This window comes from Tauraco erythrolophus, chromosome 6 (genome assembly GCF_009769465.1).
Source record: "Tauraco erythrolophus isolate bTauEry1 chromosome 6, bTauEry1.pri, whole genome shotgun sequence".
Lineage (NCBI taxonomy): Eukaryota > Metazoa > Chordata > Aves > Musophagiformes > Musophagidae > Tauraco > Tauraco erythrolophus.
In genome coordinates, this window is record NC_141470.1 from 35,446,791 (window position 1) to 35,461,425 (window position 14,635).

A 14,635-nucleotide genomic window follows, 5' to 3' on the forward strand; every position below is an offset into this window, starting at 1 on the left:
ATAAATATGTAAAGGGTGACTGTCAGGAGGATGGAGCTGGGCTCTTCTCAGTGGCATCCAATGACAGGACAAGGGCAAATGGATATAAGCTGGAACATAGGAGGTTCCGCTTAAACATGAGGAAGAACTTCTTCCCAGTAAGGGTAACAGAACACTGGAACAGGCTGCCCAGAGGGGTTGTGGAGTCTCCTTGTCTGGAGATGTTCAAAACCCGCCTGGACACGTTCTTGTGTGATCTGATCTAGATGGTCCTGCTCCGGCAGGGGGATTGGACTAGATGATCCTTTGAGGTCCCTTCCAATCCCTAACATTCTGTGATTCTGTGAAGGAGATCGTGACCACCGACTCACAGACCACCTACCCAAAATGTACCCCAGACCCAAAAGAAAGGGGCGGAGGAAAAGGACTGAGTATGCAAACTAATTTATATGCTAGGCGAGAGAAAATTAACCCAATTATCTAACAGAATAACACTGAATATGTAACTGTGCTAATACGTATTAAGTGTTCCTGAATTTTGGAAGGGGTGTGCTGTCTTGGGACAGGCACCCAAACTTGCACCACTTTGTAATGATGCAATAACTCAGCTCAGTGTGTGGGTTGGCTTATTGCACACTGGGCCAAGGAACCCTGCCTTTTGGGAAAACATTCCAGCAGAGCCAGGTCAGAGTCGTGCGCTGCCCAGGGAAAAAAGCAGCAGGCTGCCGGCGCAGAGCCGCCCGGCCTCCTACTGCCAGCGGGTATTCCCAGCGGAGGCACACCCGCGGCGGGGAGCAGGACCCGCTGGGCGCACGGTGCGAGAGGTCTCTGGAGCAGCTGGCACGACCCCGGCAAAACCAGGGCACGCAGGTCGTGTGGCGGGAGGGGCGGGGCCGGGGCGGGGCCGAGGCGACATGGGCCGGGCGGCCGCCGCCGAGCTGAGCGCTGGCAGTGCGCATGGAGCGGGCGGTAGCGATGCTCAGCTGCTGGGGAGCAGCGCTGGGGGCTGCCGTCTCCGTCCCCGTTCTCCTTCTCGTAGCAGCGCCCTACATCAGGTGCGTCCTACCGAGCGCGGCCCCGGCCTTTCGCGCGTGTGTGAGTAGCGGGGCCGCCTCCGCCCCGCGGAGCGGCGGGAGCGGGCGGGCGGAGCCGGCGCGCGCGGCGTCTCGCGGCGGTCGGGTCTGCCGGTTTCTTTGCTGAGGGGAGCGCGAATAAAGTGGATGCCTTTTCTCCGGCCCGCGCTGGGGCAGGGCGTTGTTCCCGCTTTCCCGGCTCCAGCGGCTCCGCAGCACTACCGCGCTGGCGGCAGGAGCTGGGGCGCTGCCGGCGCTCGGCTCAGCCCTGGCACCGGCGCCTGGCTCACTAGCCGCCCGCAGTCTCCGGCCTCCCGGAACTCACTCTGGGGTCTGTCCCGGCCCACGGAACCTGCGGGGCTCGGAGAAAGGCGGCCGCCGGGCCGGCGTCCCCGGGGGGCGGGACCCGCGTTCTCCTCACGGCGCCGCGGCGGAGGCCATTGGCCGAGCCTGCGGAGTTGACAGCGGCAGCCAATGGGAGCCGTGGCCCCACCTGACGTGAGGGCGGGGCGACGGGGGCGGGGCGGGGCCTCCCCGGGCGGAGCAGGCGGGGCCGGGGTCGCGCCGGTGCGTTTGTAAAGCGGGGCCGTTTGGCGGGCGAGGTCCTGGTGGCCCAGTCGCGACACGTTCGTGATCAGCCGCTATAGGCGACGCCGCCCGTGACTCCCTGGGGCCCGAGCGCAGCGGTTAGCCCGACCGTTGGGGGGGAAACCTGGGGCGCCGAGCGCTCAGTCCCGACCGAGCCCCCCGCGCTGTGACTGCTCCGCGCTCTCTTGCAGGAGGTATGTCGCCGGAGGACAGTGTAAGTCCACAGCTAGGCTGGAGGGGAAGGTGGTGATAATCACAGGAGCCAACACGGGCATCGGGAAGGAGACTGCCAGAGACCTCGCACGACGAGGCAAGTCGCCGGCCCTATGCGGCTGCCGTGTGCGTGCCTGTAGTCCCTTTTCTGGATCGAAGGGAGAAGTATTTGATGCTTACGATTAAGTGAATTGGATTCCAAAGTTATTTCAGCCAAGCCCAAGTGTCACTCCTCCAGAGGGTGTAACCAGTCAGGTGCAAGTCCCCAGTTCCTCAACCAGTTTCATTGCTTGAACTGTTTCTGCCTCGTGACATGAAAATGCTCTGCACTGCAACGGTTTTGAGAGGGCCGGGGAAGTTCCTGGCATCATGGGGTTCTGCTTGTATGAAGCTGGAAAATGCACAGGTCCACCGTCATGTGCTTTAGATAGTCATGTTTCAAGCTAATTTGGTTTAAATGCTTTTTGGGTAACTGGTAAGGAGATTAAACTACCTGTTCACAATCCGTTTAGGAATTACTTTGGCTGGAATCCAAGTAACTTCATGTGTTCCTGGCTTGATGGTTCCCATTATAGGAGCAGACATAATGCTGTCATACCAGTGTTGTGGTACATACTCCTCACCTGGGAGAACCTGGACAGAGGCACTTCAGATAGGCATTTTCCTGGTCTGAAAACAACTTTGGGCCTGACTGGAGCTAGAAAAGTAGCAGGAAAGACTTTGTCCCTCCCAGCTGCTCCCCTGACTGATGCCAATTCCCTAAATAAACAATACATTGTTTGTAAGCACTGTGCGCAGGCAGCCTGCTTGTCGTAGCCTTGATCATCCAGTATGCTCCAGTGATCTCAGCTTCTGTTCCTGCTTTTTTTCCCCACCTTGCAGGTGCAAGGGTGATTGTCGCTTGCAGAGACATAGTGAAGGCAGAAGCTGCAGCCAGTGAAATCCGAGCTGAGACAGGGAACCAGCAAGTCATTGTGAAAAAACTGGACTTGGCTGATACTAAGTCCATCCGGGAGTTTGCTGAAAAATTTCTAGCAGGTACAGTCTCCATATCCTTCTTTTCAGTAATAATATTTTACCACAGACTGCTGTCGGCTCTTCTAGCAAATGCAAGATTCCTGACCTGCATATCCCTGTGCCATGTTGTGTACCGTGATTCACAGCAGGGGCTCGTCAGGGGCCATGAGCTAAATTGTGGTAGGCGACTTGATTTTATTGAGGTGATGTGGCTGTAACTCGGACAGGTGTGGGTTTTTTGGCTGACTTGTGCCACCTTCTTGTCTGTCTCCTGTCTCTGTTGCCCTGTTTAAGGATGCCTGTTGTTTCTTGCAGAGGAGAAGGAACTCCATATTCTTATTAATAATGCTGGGGTAATGCTGTGCCCTTACTCCAAGACTGCTGATGGCTTTGAGATGCACCTGGGAGTCAATCATCTTGGTAAGGCTGGTGAAGTCATGGTTGCATTCAGTATCTGTGGCAAAATGCCAGAGGAAAAGCCTGCCTTGAGACTTCTTTTCCTCATGCTTCCTTCTTGGGGAAGGATGGAAAGCCAGTTAGAGTTCTGGAGATGCAATGCAATGTATTTGCTTGTCATGGACCCGGTTTAAGTACGTGTACGTGTTACCTGGGACATCTGAAATGTATGACAGCTCCATCTTTTTGAAGCTAAGGAGCAGAATTTAATGGCCCGAAAAAAGTTCAGCTGTTGATTCAGGGGCTCTTCTTTTCCCTGGACTTGAATTGAGGGCAGCAGTAAGATTACATGTAAGTAATATGTTGTAAGTACTTTGAAATTCTAGCAAGGGAAGCCTTCAGAGAAGGATGACATCTCCTCTCACCCCTAGGTCATTTTCTCTTAACCTTCCTATTGCTGGAGCGTCTGAAGCAGTCTGCCCCAGCCCGCATAGTGAACGTGTCCTCACTGGCTCATCACGGAGGCCGAATCCGCTTCCATGATCTCCACGGTGAGAAGTGCTACAATCGTGGCCTCGCCTACTGTCACAGCAAATTGGCTAACGTGCTCTTCACCCGGGAGCTGGCAAGGCGGCTGCAAGGCAAGTCCCAGAGGAGAGCAGAGTGTTTTTCTGCTTAGCTTTGAGCAACATGGATGAGGAGAATGGATTGAAGAAAGGTCTGGAAATTGGCTATGCAGAAATGAAATGGTTTGAGGCAAGGGACACTGACAGCTCTTTGTGGGAAGAAAATATCTCCTGTCTGTGGAACTAGGAGGCTTAAAAACTAATTGTCTTTACAACAATAGGGCAGCGGAGTTTAGTAGCTTGGCACAGTTGAATGTATTTCATTTTTCTCTGGTGCTTGTCAAAAACTAGCTGTGTCCACACAGACAATTGTGGTATGTCAGTGGAAGCTGAAAAAACAGAAGGAGCTGAACAACAATTGCAGTCTCCAACAGAAAATCTCATGCGTACTCAGCTGCCTTCAGTGTTGATGGCCTGTAGAATAGAAGCATAGGACTAGACAGTACCTCTGAAGTCACAACAGCATTCAGTCCTTTTCATAAGCTTAAGTAATACTTTACTAAAACAGAAGCAGTGTCTTCTCTAGGAAACTGGTATTCCTGTAAATCCAAACAAGCTGGTGTTCTCAAAAGCCTGGTGGAGACTGCTGCTGTTTTAGCACCCAGGCCCTCTAGCACATTGTTTTGCAGAAGGCATGTAGTGACTGCAGTGTTTAGGAGGGGGCGGGGGATGCTCCAGCAAGCAGTATCTACGGAGGACTTCACTTACACTCCCTATATCCATGTCTGGACTCCTCCTTTTAAGTTGTAGAGTACCTACAGTAGGTAGAATTGAGGAGTATATTACCCTTTTTAAAAAAGGCAGTTTGATGCATGCAGATTTGTCCTGGACTACTTTCTTTTGCCATAGGCACTAAAGTCACAGCCAACGCCCTCCATCCTGGTTCTGTCCATTCTGAGCTGGTCCGGCATTCGTTTGTAATGTCGTGGCTGTGGAATATATTCTCTTTCTTCTTGAAGACACCTTGGGAAGGAGCTCAGACCAGTGTCTACTGTGCAGTAGCAGAGGAGCTAGACTCTGTGACAGGACAGTATTTCAGGTGGGTGCAAGCTGATGGAGTGATACACTGTGGAAAGCAACCTTGTTGGCTGGGGAAAATGAGACTTACTGTCATTCTTCAGTAAGAAGCGACTGTGTAAGAGGCTGGCTGGTAAGATTGAGGGTGACGAATACCAGAGCATTACCCCTTGCAGGTCTGTTGCTGCGGGTAGCGTGTTAGAAGAAATCCCTGACTCGTGCAACACTTCACACAATAGCTGGTCCTTTAGTGTGAGGAATATCACCATACTCAGAGTGCAGGAATGGCTGTCACATGCTCAGAGCTCTAATCCTCATCTGCCTGAGCCTCCGGCAAATCACTTTTCAGTAGAGCTGTTTAGTTAATGAGGTCACTTGAGTCAATCCAGGGAAAAACACTTTGGTTCTCCTTGTAGTTTTGCCCCACTGGAGCAGAAGGGGCCTGTGCTCTCAGGGAGCTGGGAGGGCTGATGGTGCTGCAGAGCTAGGAGGTGAGATTTTTTCAGGACTGGCATGTGACAAAATAACTTGATTCTCTGGTGTGAGAGACCCAGCAGCTGGAAGGGACTCCTGCTGGGATGCTTATCGCTTTGTCCTGCAAACTGTCTTGTGTAGCTCCTACTACAAGCCCTGTTGTTTCTTGACTTCTTTGACTTACTCCACGACCCTGCATAGTCATGCCTTTTCCCCTCACCAAAACTACAGCCCAGAGCCCTTCCAAGTCATCGTCGTACTAGATTTGAAGACTGTCATTTGAACAGATTCATGCAGATGTGTCTGTCAACTTCCCACCAAGTGTAGAGCTGTGTAACAAGACTTTTTTTTTTAAATGAACCTGAAAATTTGTCATTTTCTTTTCCACATGGATACTGTTGGAGCCTTTGAGTCTTTGCAGAGCTTTCCTCTTGTGATATGTGACCAGATTAGTCTCTGTAATGACTTTGTACCATCTTAAACAGACTTGAATATATAAATAGATGTCTTAATCTTCCCTGGGTAACTGTCTGTCCCAGGATATAAATGGAGCATTTATGTGCTGAAGTACAGTAAACTTTGGTGGATTTTAAACTCATAAAAGAAAGGAGTTTTTGACTTGGTGGGAAATTAATAGCTTGCATTGGACTAGCCTTTTACAGGCAATAGAATATAAAGCACAAGTATAGATATTAGGAAAAGAATTTGCATGCCACAGCAAGATAGGTGGAGTCCACAAGAGTAATTTCAGGAACATGAGAGACTCTGTATCTGGAGCTCTAAAAACACTAGGCTGGATAGAAATCTTACGGGATGCAATTTCCTCTATTCTCTTAAACTCCCATGTTACTGCAACATCTAGCATTACAGATGAGAACACATGATCTCTGTTCCAGACATACTGCTCTCTGATTGCAGGAGCTGAGAAGAAAAGAGCCACAGTTCAGAGGATAATGGAAAAGGGGATAACCACACATGGTTATTACAGTATTATTATTCTGGGTCAGCTTTGCCTTTCACGCAATGGCAATATAGTAGGATGAACAGGATGGGATGAATAGTTCAGAATGCAGGGCTGTTTGAGTGGCCTTTTTGTAGTGTTTGCTAGAAAAGATGCTCCCAAAGAAGCTTGGTTAGCATTTATAGCCCTTTTTAGTGCTATTAATGATAAGGCTCTACTATATACTCTTCAGTGTACATATATAGGTTTCTTTAAGAGTTGAGACAGCAGAGAGAGCTAGACTTGCTTGCCAGTTCTTTGTGCCATTGGGAGGAACTCCTCCTAGCCAGTTGGAAAGAAAGCTGTCTCAAGGTGGCTTAGCACCAACTCTTGCTCATTTGCTGGATAGCCTCCCACCCATCTTCAAATTGGTCTTGAAGTTAAGCTGATAGAAAGCAACTCCCTTATCTTAACGCAGACATTTCAGTGTGCTAATGCAGATGGAGATCTTTTACTTAAAAAAATAAAAAATGTTCTTACAGTGATTGCCAGCCAGCATACGTATCTCCACGGGGTCGGGATGATGAGACAGCAAAGAAGCTCTGGAGTGTGAGCTGTGAGCTGCTTGGCATCCAGTGGGACTGAGCAGTGTGTTCCTGGCTGAGCCCAGCGATGCTTCCCCTGAGAAGAGCACTACTGAGACACCTCAAGACTTGGGCAGCTGAAGTATCAGCCTTCTTAGTGGACATGAGCTCCATGGACATGAGCTAATGTGAATTTCTGCAATATTACACTTAAGGACTGAGATTTGTAAGCAACCAGTCCACCTTCCTAGCTGCAGAATTAGAGCACCAATGCAGGGAGCAAGCTTTGCTTGGTATCTCTCACAATTGATAGAGGCTATTGTTCTCTGGCTTTAGAATAGAAATGGAGGTTGCAGTCTTAGGTTTAGACTATGAAATATTAATGAATTACCTTTATTTAAAGTTTTTTTTCCTAACAGTAATAGTAAAAAGGTAGGAGTCTAAACTTATGATCTATGAGGTTATTTTCAGTTCCTACTATTTGACCTGGCAGATTGGAAGTACTTTAGGATATTAGATTTTCTGGTAATTACACACAATACAAATGCTGTCAAGCACACAGAAATGGTGCTGGCCTTTTTGTGCCAAGCATTAGGTAAAGTTTTTAAGTGGAATCAATTACTTTTCTCTACATTCTCTGTAAGAAGCTGGACCCTAGCCACTGAAGTATCTTGGCCCCAAATGCCCATTGATTACAGTAAGTTAACTGAGAGCTGGCATATCTTTTGAGAACCCAGGTCTCAGTGCAGGTGACTGGGAGCTTAAAAGCTGCAGCGGTGCCACAATTGTGTGCAGGCAAGTTATCTTATTAAAAAAAAAATAATGTATCTCTTGTGAAGCACTGAGCAAAGATGGTATAAAAGTCGTCACAATAAACCCCCTCAGCTGCACTTCAGATTACTTTAGAACCTAGAAAAGTGAGCAGAATGAGTAAAGAACATCTCTACTATGTTAATAAAATTAAATTACTTCAGCTGACACTAACTTTAAATGACAGCAAACTACCTAGAGCTAAATAGCTGAAGCAGAGGTCAGGACTATCTTGCTATTATGGTCAAGTTAGCTACAGAACAGGAAAGTAAGACTTGCACAGAAATCCTTAAGTTTGCCCAGCAGTTACTGGTACTGCCAGCCTGGCCATGCAGTACCACACAGCTTGCACTTTGAAAAGGCAGCTGGGTCGACCCACATTGTAATGGGACTGCTCCCTTGAAACTCTAGTGCTACCTTGGTGCAAATTGCTAGAGTGTGATGCATAATAAGAGATTATTTCTGAAAGGGTTAAGCAGTTAGAAAACGAGTGCCAGAGCTCATAGTATTATCTTCTGCTTCTAAAAAACATCTGGAAGTTTTTACACTTGCCACTGTGACCAACTGCCAGTTTTGGGAAACAAATGCAAATTTTATGATTAATTCTTTCTGTCTGGATGCTATCTATGCAGATCATCCCTGTGCTACCTCTGAGAAATACTAAATAAAGCCATTTTCCTTTCACAACAGGAGACTCTTCTCTTCCTTCAGAAATGTTGAATCACTTTACTTGGTGTTGCTGTTATCTGCACCTGCCTTACTAATATAGAGAACTCAGTTTGGGTAACATTTTAAAGTCTCTGTGTTTTTCCCTGTCACTCTTCTTTTCCCCTCCCTCTTTATGCTCTTGAATATAAAGCTAAAGCCACAGCTACAATGTAGCACTAGAATGCTACCTAGCATTGCAGGCTGGGCTTGCTTTCTCTCTCTGTGTGTGATTCTCTGCTCTTGAAAGTGGCGCTCAGGAGTGATAGAAACCATTTTTTAAAAAAGCAGAAATTGTCTCTAGGCTGAAATACTTTGCCCTTGCAGGTCAATGCTCTTCTCAAAGAAGTCTGACTGTAGATTTATCACAAGGCATTCAAACTACACATCTCTACAGACACACACCCACTCTTTTTGACCTTGGACAAGTCATTTATACCTTCATCTAGGCTGATCTGTAAAATGAGGGGACTAAAGCTCATTTAGCTGTCTCAAAGGGAGGCTTGTAAGGGAGAGTTAGATTAACTTGCAAAGCTCTCTAAAGAGGATTACTGGTTTGTGAGAGTACATGCATGAGGCTGAGCTAGCTACCTAGCTACTGGGAGGACTTCTAAAGATGTGACATTCCAATTGATCTAAATGTTGAGGACGCTGTAGCACAAAAGAGATTTTGCAGGACAGAACAATTCTCCCCCTTCTAATTACTCTGCTAAGCATAGCCAAAAGCAAAATAAAGATCTAGAAAGAGATCCTCAGCTATGCTGAGATAAAAAGCAAACAGAAGATATGTTAACAGTTGTAATACTTTATTCTCTTTTTTCATTGTAAACAAACCTTGGTCATTGGTAGAGAAGTTCTTTTTAACTGGCAATACTCGATCCCTTTTTGATGCTCAAAAATGCAAACCCCCTTGATAATTGCACTATTCGTGACACAAGGCAGTTAGTCAGGATCAAATTCCACTTCTGCTGGTAAGAGAAAGATCCCTACGATTCCAGGTTAAGAACAGCAAATTACAACAAACACTGTATAAAGTGCATCAGGTACAGTGCAAAGAGGTGAGGAAGAAAGGCAAGTACAGAACTGACTGGTCTGCATGGCAAACTCCACTCTCTGTGCTCTATACAGCTGAAGGAACTTAAGCAGAAAAGTAGGTATTAGAGCAACGCAGATCTGGATACCCACAAACAGTAAAACCTTCTCCCCATTAACGAGAGATTTGGAAATGATGGAAGACATGGATAGTGTCACGTTTGAGGATTAGCCTAACGGCTGCAATCTGATGGAAAGCTAGGTCAGTCTGGCCAAGAAAACAAAAGCAGCTTTCATTAGTACTGCTCGCTAATGAGATAATGCAAATCTGTGGTCAGGAGATTCTGAAAGCTACATGCAGTCATTTCTGACCGCTTTGCTCTGAGACATTTCTAGTCCTGCTCTAGTGAGCAGAGCACCTCCAAGAGAGGTGTTTGTGTCAGTGGGGCACTGCTCAAGAAACACTAAAGGAGATGAACCAAGTCCTTTCCAATAACATGGAAGTCTGTTCTGTCACTACAGTGAGCTTGGGGATAGTGCAAAACTCTTAAACTTGACAGTCTCAGTTATTTTATGTACTAAAACTATTTACAGTTATATTACACTTCAGAAAACCTGCTGCTTCTTTTGAAGTAAACAACTAAACTTTTTAACAAAAAAAAAAGGGAACTAGTTTTTCCTACCTCTTGTGCTGAAATAGATGTAAACAGCAAACAAACTCTTGGAGTGCTGTATTTTGTTGTTTCTTTTTGAAGGTTCTACTACTGTTTACCATTCTTTTGCTTATTTCTCATGTCCCAGTCATGGTTGCAGAGAAGCAGCTGCTTTTTTCACCATCCTTGAACACAGCTGTTACACAAAGATTCCTGCTTTTTCATAAAACTGAGTTAACCTAATGCTTCCAGAGCAAAACCTGTCGACATACTCTATACAGCATGTCTAGTTTATAAAAGTTTAGTCTGGTGTTCTATTGTACCTGACAGGGACAGATTATTCTGGTATGAAACAAATAAATCCCTATGTGACAGGGATATAGACCACCTGTTCAATTTTACCACGGCTTGCTCTATCCATATTTTCTGCTATATCTGATGAAAAACTGGAAGTTCACTGGCTCCTGTTCAGTGATAAAGCTACATCACAATAATTTATTGGACATTACTGTAGCGAAGAAAGAGGCATGTGATTTTTCAACTATTTTAAAGGATTATTTTCCCTTTATACTCTCCTTATAGGATATGCCCTTTATAAATTCATCCATCTAGTAAGGGCTCAAATGCCATATTTATGGCACACATCAGACAATGTGACTGGTAAGTAAAAACCTGCCATGAAGAATCAGTTCCTACCTTTTCAAACAAACTAAAGAAATTGGGCACATTGTACGAGTGGGGAGGGAGGGGTGAAAAAAAAAAAAGATGTAGCAATGGTTTGTATAGAGGCTTAAAAAACCCTCTAAACTTCAGTCTTTGTAAAAGAAGATCTCTTCAATCTTGAAAAAGTTTACAGGAAAACCATAATCACAAAAAGTTTATACTCTAAGGCTACATTGAGTTGATGAGATTTTTCTGTCTTCTCTACATAGGTTTTCTGGATTAAAAATAAAAACATACAATAAAGTTCAGTGCCTTTCAAAAAAAAAAAAAAAGAAAACACCTAACAAACCCCACCCCAAACCAGAAACAGAAGTGCTCTCTTCTGTACACCTAAATTCTTGCTTGTTCAGTTTGAAACTGCCCCTTCCCTCCCCCCACCCCCCACCCCCTCCCCATCAAAAAGATAGCCAAAAAACACCCTGAGGTAGTGACTGTCAAAAATACAGGACTGGCACTTAAAATTTAGTTCCCTTCCTTTCACCAGAGGCACATAAGCAGCATCCACTTGCCACTAAAATCAGTCAAGAGTCTTCCATTTTACCAAGAGATTGCTGAACCACACACCTTTAAGCTGTCTTGAAGCCTTCCCCTTCCATATGACAATGAAGGTTAATTACTTATTACTTCCTAATGCCCTGGGGAAGCCGATTTCTCATTTTGGGCTGGTGCACTGAGAGCCATTGGGCACAGATGGCCTTCACAACGTCATCTCCGCTGTTCTCAGCCAGCTGTCGCACATGTTGGACCAGCTGTACTGCTCTGGTCTTCTCCTGTCTCACTGAGACTAGATAGGCAGAACGCAGCTTGTTGCACATCACATAGGCCTGGATCTGAAGCAAAAGAGGTAGTCAGAACTTGTTTTGAAAGCTGTAGTAAACTAACAGGACAAGCTTAAGGAAGGATTCACTGGAAATACCGAGTACAGAAGCGTGTTGCACAAGGTAGTAGCAGCATATTATGAAACAGAGTATGGCATGGAGCAGATCTCAATGTAAAAGATGGGCAGACAGCTGTATTTTATTAAGTCTGTCTCTTATGGAAACTCTTTTACTGTATCACCATGAAACTAGCACCAGGAATCCTATCTTGTGCATTAATTTACCATATCCACATAGCAAAGAGACTAACCCAATAATTTTCTTCCATTGCTGGTTCTAGAACAGCTCACATCTTTCAGTGACAGATCTTACATAAAGGCAGAATGAAAAGCCCATTTTTCAATCTACATACAACAGTGAATTTGTCAGTTGGAGCGGGACAGAGAACAGTCGCAAATCTTAAGATTTTATTCCCAGCTATGCCAGTCAGGATCTACAACAATCCACAAATGCTGAGCCACAGCCTCTCCAGTTCAAATATCTATCTGTGACTCTTCAGTGGCCTGGACAGCCGATATGAAAACCAACAAAGAACACAAGTAGTTTAGGCCTTGCTTCCTCTTAAGAAAAAAAGTATATCAGAATCTGAGGTTTTATCATTTAACTCTCCATCACAACAGAAATAGCATAATCCTGAAACAGTAAGGTGAAGCGGTGGATCCACTAGCTGCCTGCGATTACCAGAAACTTACATGCACCTATGTGAAAAGCTGGTGATAACAAAACCAACAAACGCTCCTCTCTAAAATACTTTTTTTTCCATTATAACAAATGCTTAGCCCTCATTCTGAGGACTGTAGAGGAACTGATAGGGGTAACATTGATTGGTACCTTCATGTCACAGCTCTACAGTCGCAAATGTTACAGCCTTGAGAAATTCACTGTGATTTCTACAATTTAGGAAGTGGCCTTCAAAACTTTGGCTTGAGGGAGGACAAGAGGGATGGTGGTGAAAGAGAGTAGGTAGCCTGCCGACCAAGTCTGAGCTCTTCAGCTCTTGCTAAAGGAGCTCCTCTACTGTACTTTTACTTACCTTGTTTCATCACTGTCCATATCCTGAATCAGATTATCGAGATCCTGTATCCAAGAAGGGAAAAGGTGTTCACATTTAGAGTGACTGTAGCTTGTAAACCTTTACCCCATCAGGGACCAAACCCCTGCACAGAGGAAGGACTGCTGCGATCACAGCTAGTCGGTTACACTGTCTCAACCGCGAGCGCTGCACATGTAGAAAATACAAAGTCCAGTTCCTTCGTTTACCACAGCTTCTCCTGCCTGCTATGTCTGTGGGGTATCCCTAGAGAATGCTGTAGCCTGGGCGTCCCTCATGGACATCACTCACGTTGCATGAAATGAATTTGTAGGTTCTCTGCACCCCAACCAACAGGAGTTGGGCCCCCTGGCCCACCTTGACCCAAGGGGTGGCCTGCATCCTCTAGCCTGATTAGTAGAACTTCACAGAGGGCATCTCCTTCCTTCACTGGGATGGAAAAGACACTGTGGTAGTCAAAGGGAATCTTAACATTGTTTCCTATGGAGGCAGAAGGTTTCTGCCTCCACACATCCTCTGTGTTAGCCAGGGAAGCCTCATTGAAGGAAACATCTCCCACCCCAATCAGGAGCATTTGGCAGGATCCTGTGAAGCAAAAGTTCCCTCCCCATCGTGGGTACTCATTTGGGAAGTGCAGGGTAGGAGCATGCTACAGCTACTTATAATTTCCTCTCAGAGTAACTCAGGCAAACCACATACTTCCACCTTTAAACGAGGCATGTAGTACAGAGCCAGAAGATACGGAGGACTCACTAAAAGAGCAGCACAGGCACACAAGATTGTTTTGCTTGTAGCCTGTATTGTATATATCTATTTTACTTCAAAAAGGACACAATGCAGGACAAAATTACCTCAGCAGGAATGTTCTTGAACTCATTTAGACAGTTTAGGATAATATTATCCCCATCATTTTGTGCTGCAACTCCAGACTCATTGACACACTTGAGGAGCTGCCGAATCTCACTGTACTTCTGCTGCTTCACCAGCTGCTTGGCCACTTTGCTGTACACTTCTGTAGCCTCCAGCTGGAAGTCCTAAAGGTAGTTGGAACATCAGAGCAACATGTTCTCAGCAGGTTTTCTCACAGGGAGTCTTTACAACTGAGACAATCTCTCCTAAGGACAAAACATCACACCAATATCCAAAAAGTCAAAGCTGTTTTGGGGGCCTCTGATTTTACAGTCACTACTGCTCAGGGCTGGCTTAAAGTTTTTCTATAACCAGACCACTAAAACTCAAATTTGCTCGAGAACAAGAGCACTGTTATCGCCTCCTTTTCAGGAGTGGCAAAAAAAAAATCAGTTTTATTTCTTCTGGTAAAAGATCTTTTCTAGGTCTCTACCCACGTCTCTGTCACTTAGCAAGCTCCCACTATATTCCTCCAGCCACTCCACCAGCAGCCACCCTTTGTGTATCCTGAGAAACAAGAGGCATTGACCATCGTACACCTCCCATATGAAGGAAGAGATTATAAAAGCTGTGGACTGACCCTGCCATGAATAAGGCAAGAAAAGAAAAAAAAAAGGAAGGAAATAGAAGTGATGCTAGGCAGTTGGACCAACTGCTCCATTTTACCGGGGGGGAGTGACTGCTGTTGCTGCTAAGAAGTGCTATTTTCTAAGGTTCTCCATTTCACTACGAACAGCTGTTCTGCCTTGTACATCCTGACCTGAAAGAAGAAGCAGAGCCTGCCATATTCACAAATACTCTTTCAGCACACCACCTCTGTCCAGAAATGGCTCTGCTATACCCTCTGTCCCAGAGAGGAGGCAACTGCAAACTGCGCTGCTTGAAGCAGTATCTTTTAGCAGCTCCTAATAATATATGGATGAGAAACACATAAAAAATTTTGGAGGCTCATGAGCTATGCTGACTG

At 45.9% G+C, this 14,635-nt stretch overlaps 2 protein-coding genes across 3 annotated transcripts in view; one reads left to right on the top strand and one right to left on the bottom strand.

The window, feature by feature from the left end:
* The first annotated feature begins 936 nt into the window (after positions 1-936).
* LOC104371077 (retinol dehydrogenase 12) lies at positions 937-8,404 on the top strand. 2 transcript variants are annotated; one of them, XM_086613097.1, is made up of 7 exons: positions 937-1,034; positions 1,832-1,950; positions 2,736-2,891; positions 3,186-3,290; positions 3,698-3,907; positions 4,742-4,931; positions 6,866-8,404. In XM_086613097.1, exons 1-7 carry the CDS (start codon positions 937-939, stop codon positions 6,966-6,968), a joined length of 981 nt encoding a protein of 326 aa, XP_086469223.1. In that variant the 3' UTR covers positions 6,969-8,404. The 2 variants fall into 2 exon arrangements, with proteins under 2 accessions (XP_086469223.1, XP_086469224.1); XM_086613098.1 differs by lacking the exon at positions 3,698-3,907 and having other exon boundaries at positions 938-1,034; positions 3,186-3,299; positions 4,751-4,931.
* A 2,822-nt stretch (positions 8,405-11,226) lies between these two features.
* Positions 11,227-14,635, bottom strand: part of ZFYVE26 (zinc finger FYVE-type containing 26) — a 52,716-nt gene continuing 49,307 nt past the window's right edge. Inside the window, 3 exon segments of the mRNA XM_086612895.1 lie at positions 11,227-11,660; positions 12,732-12,785; positions 13,611-13,793. Of these exon segments, the coding sequence (XP_086469021.1) occupies positions 11,451-11,660; positions 12,732-12,785; positions 13,611-13,793 (447 nt within the window). The 3' untranslated portion in view covers positions 11,227-11,450.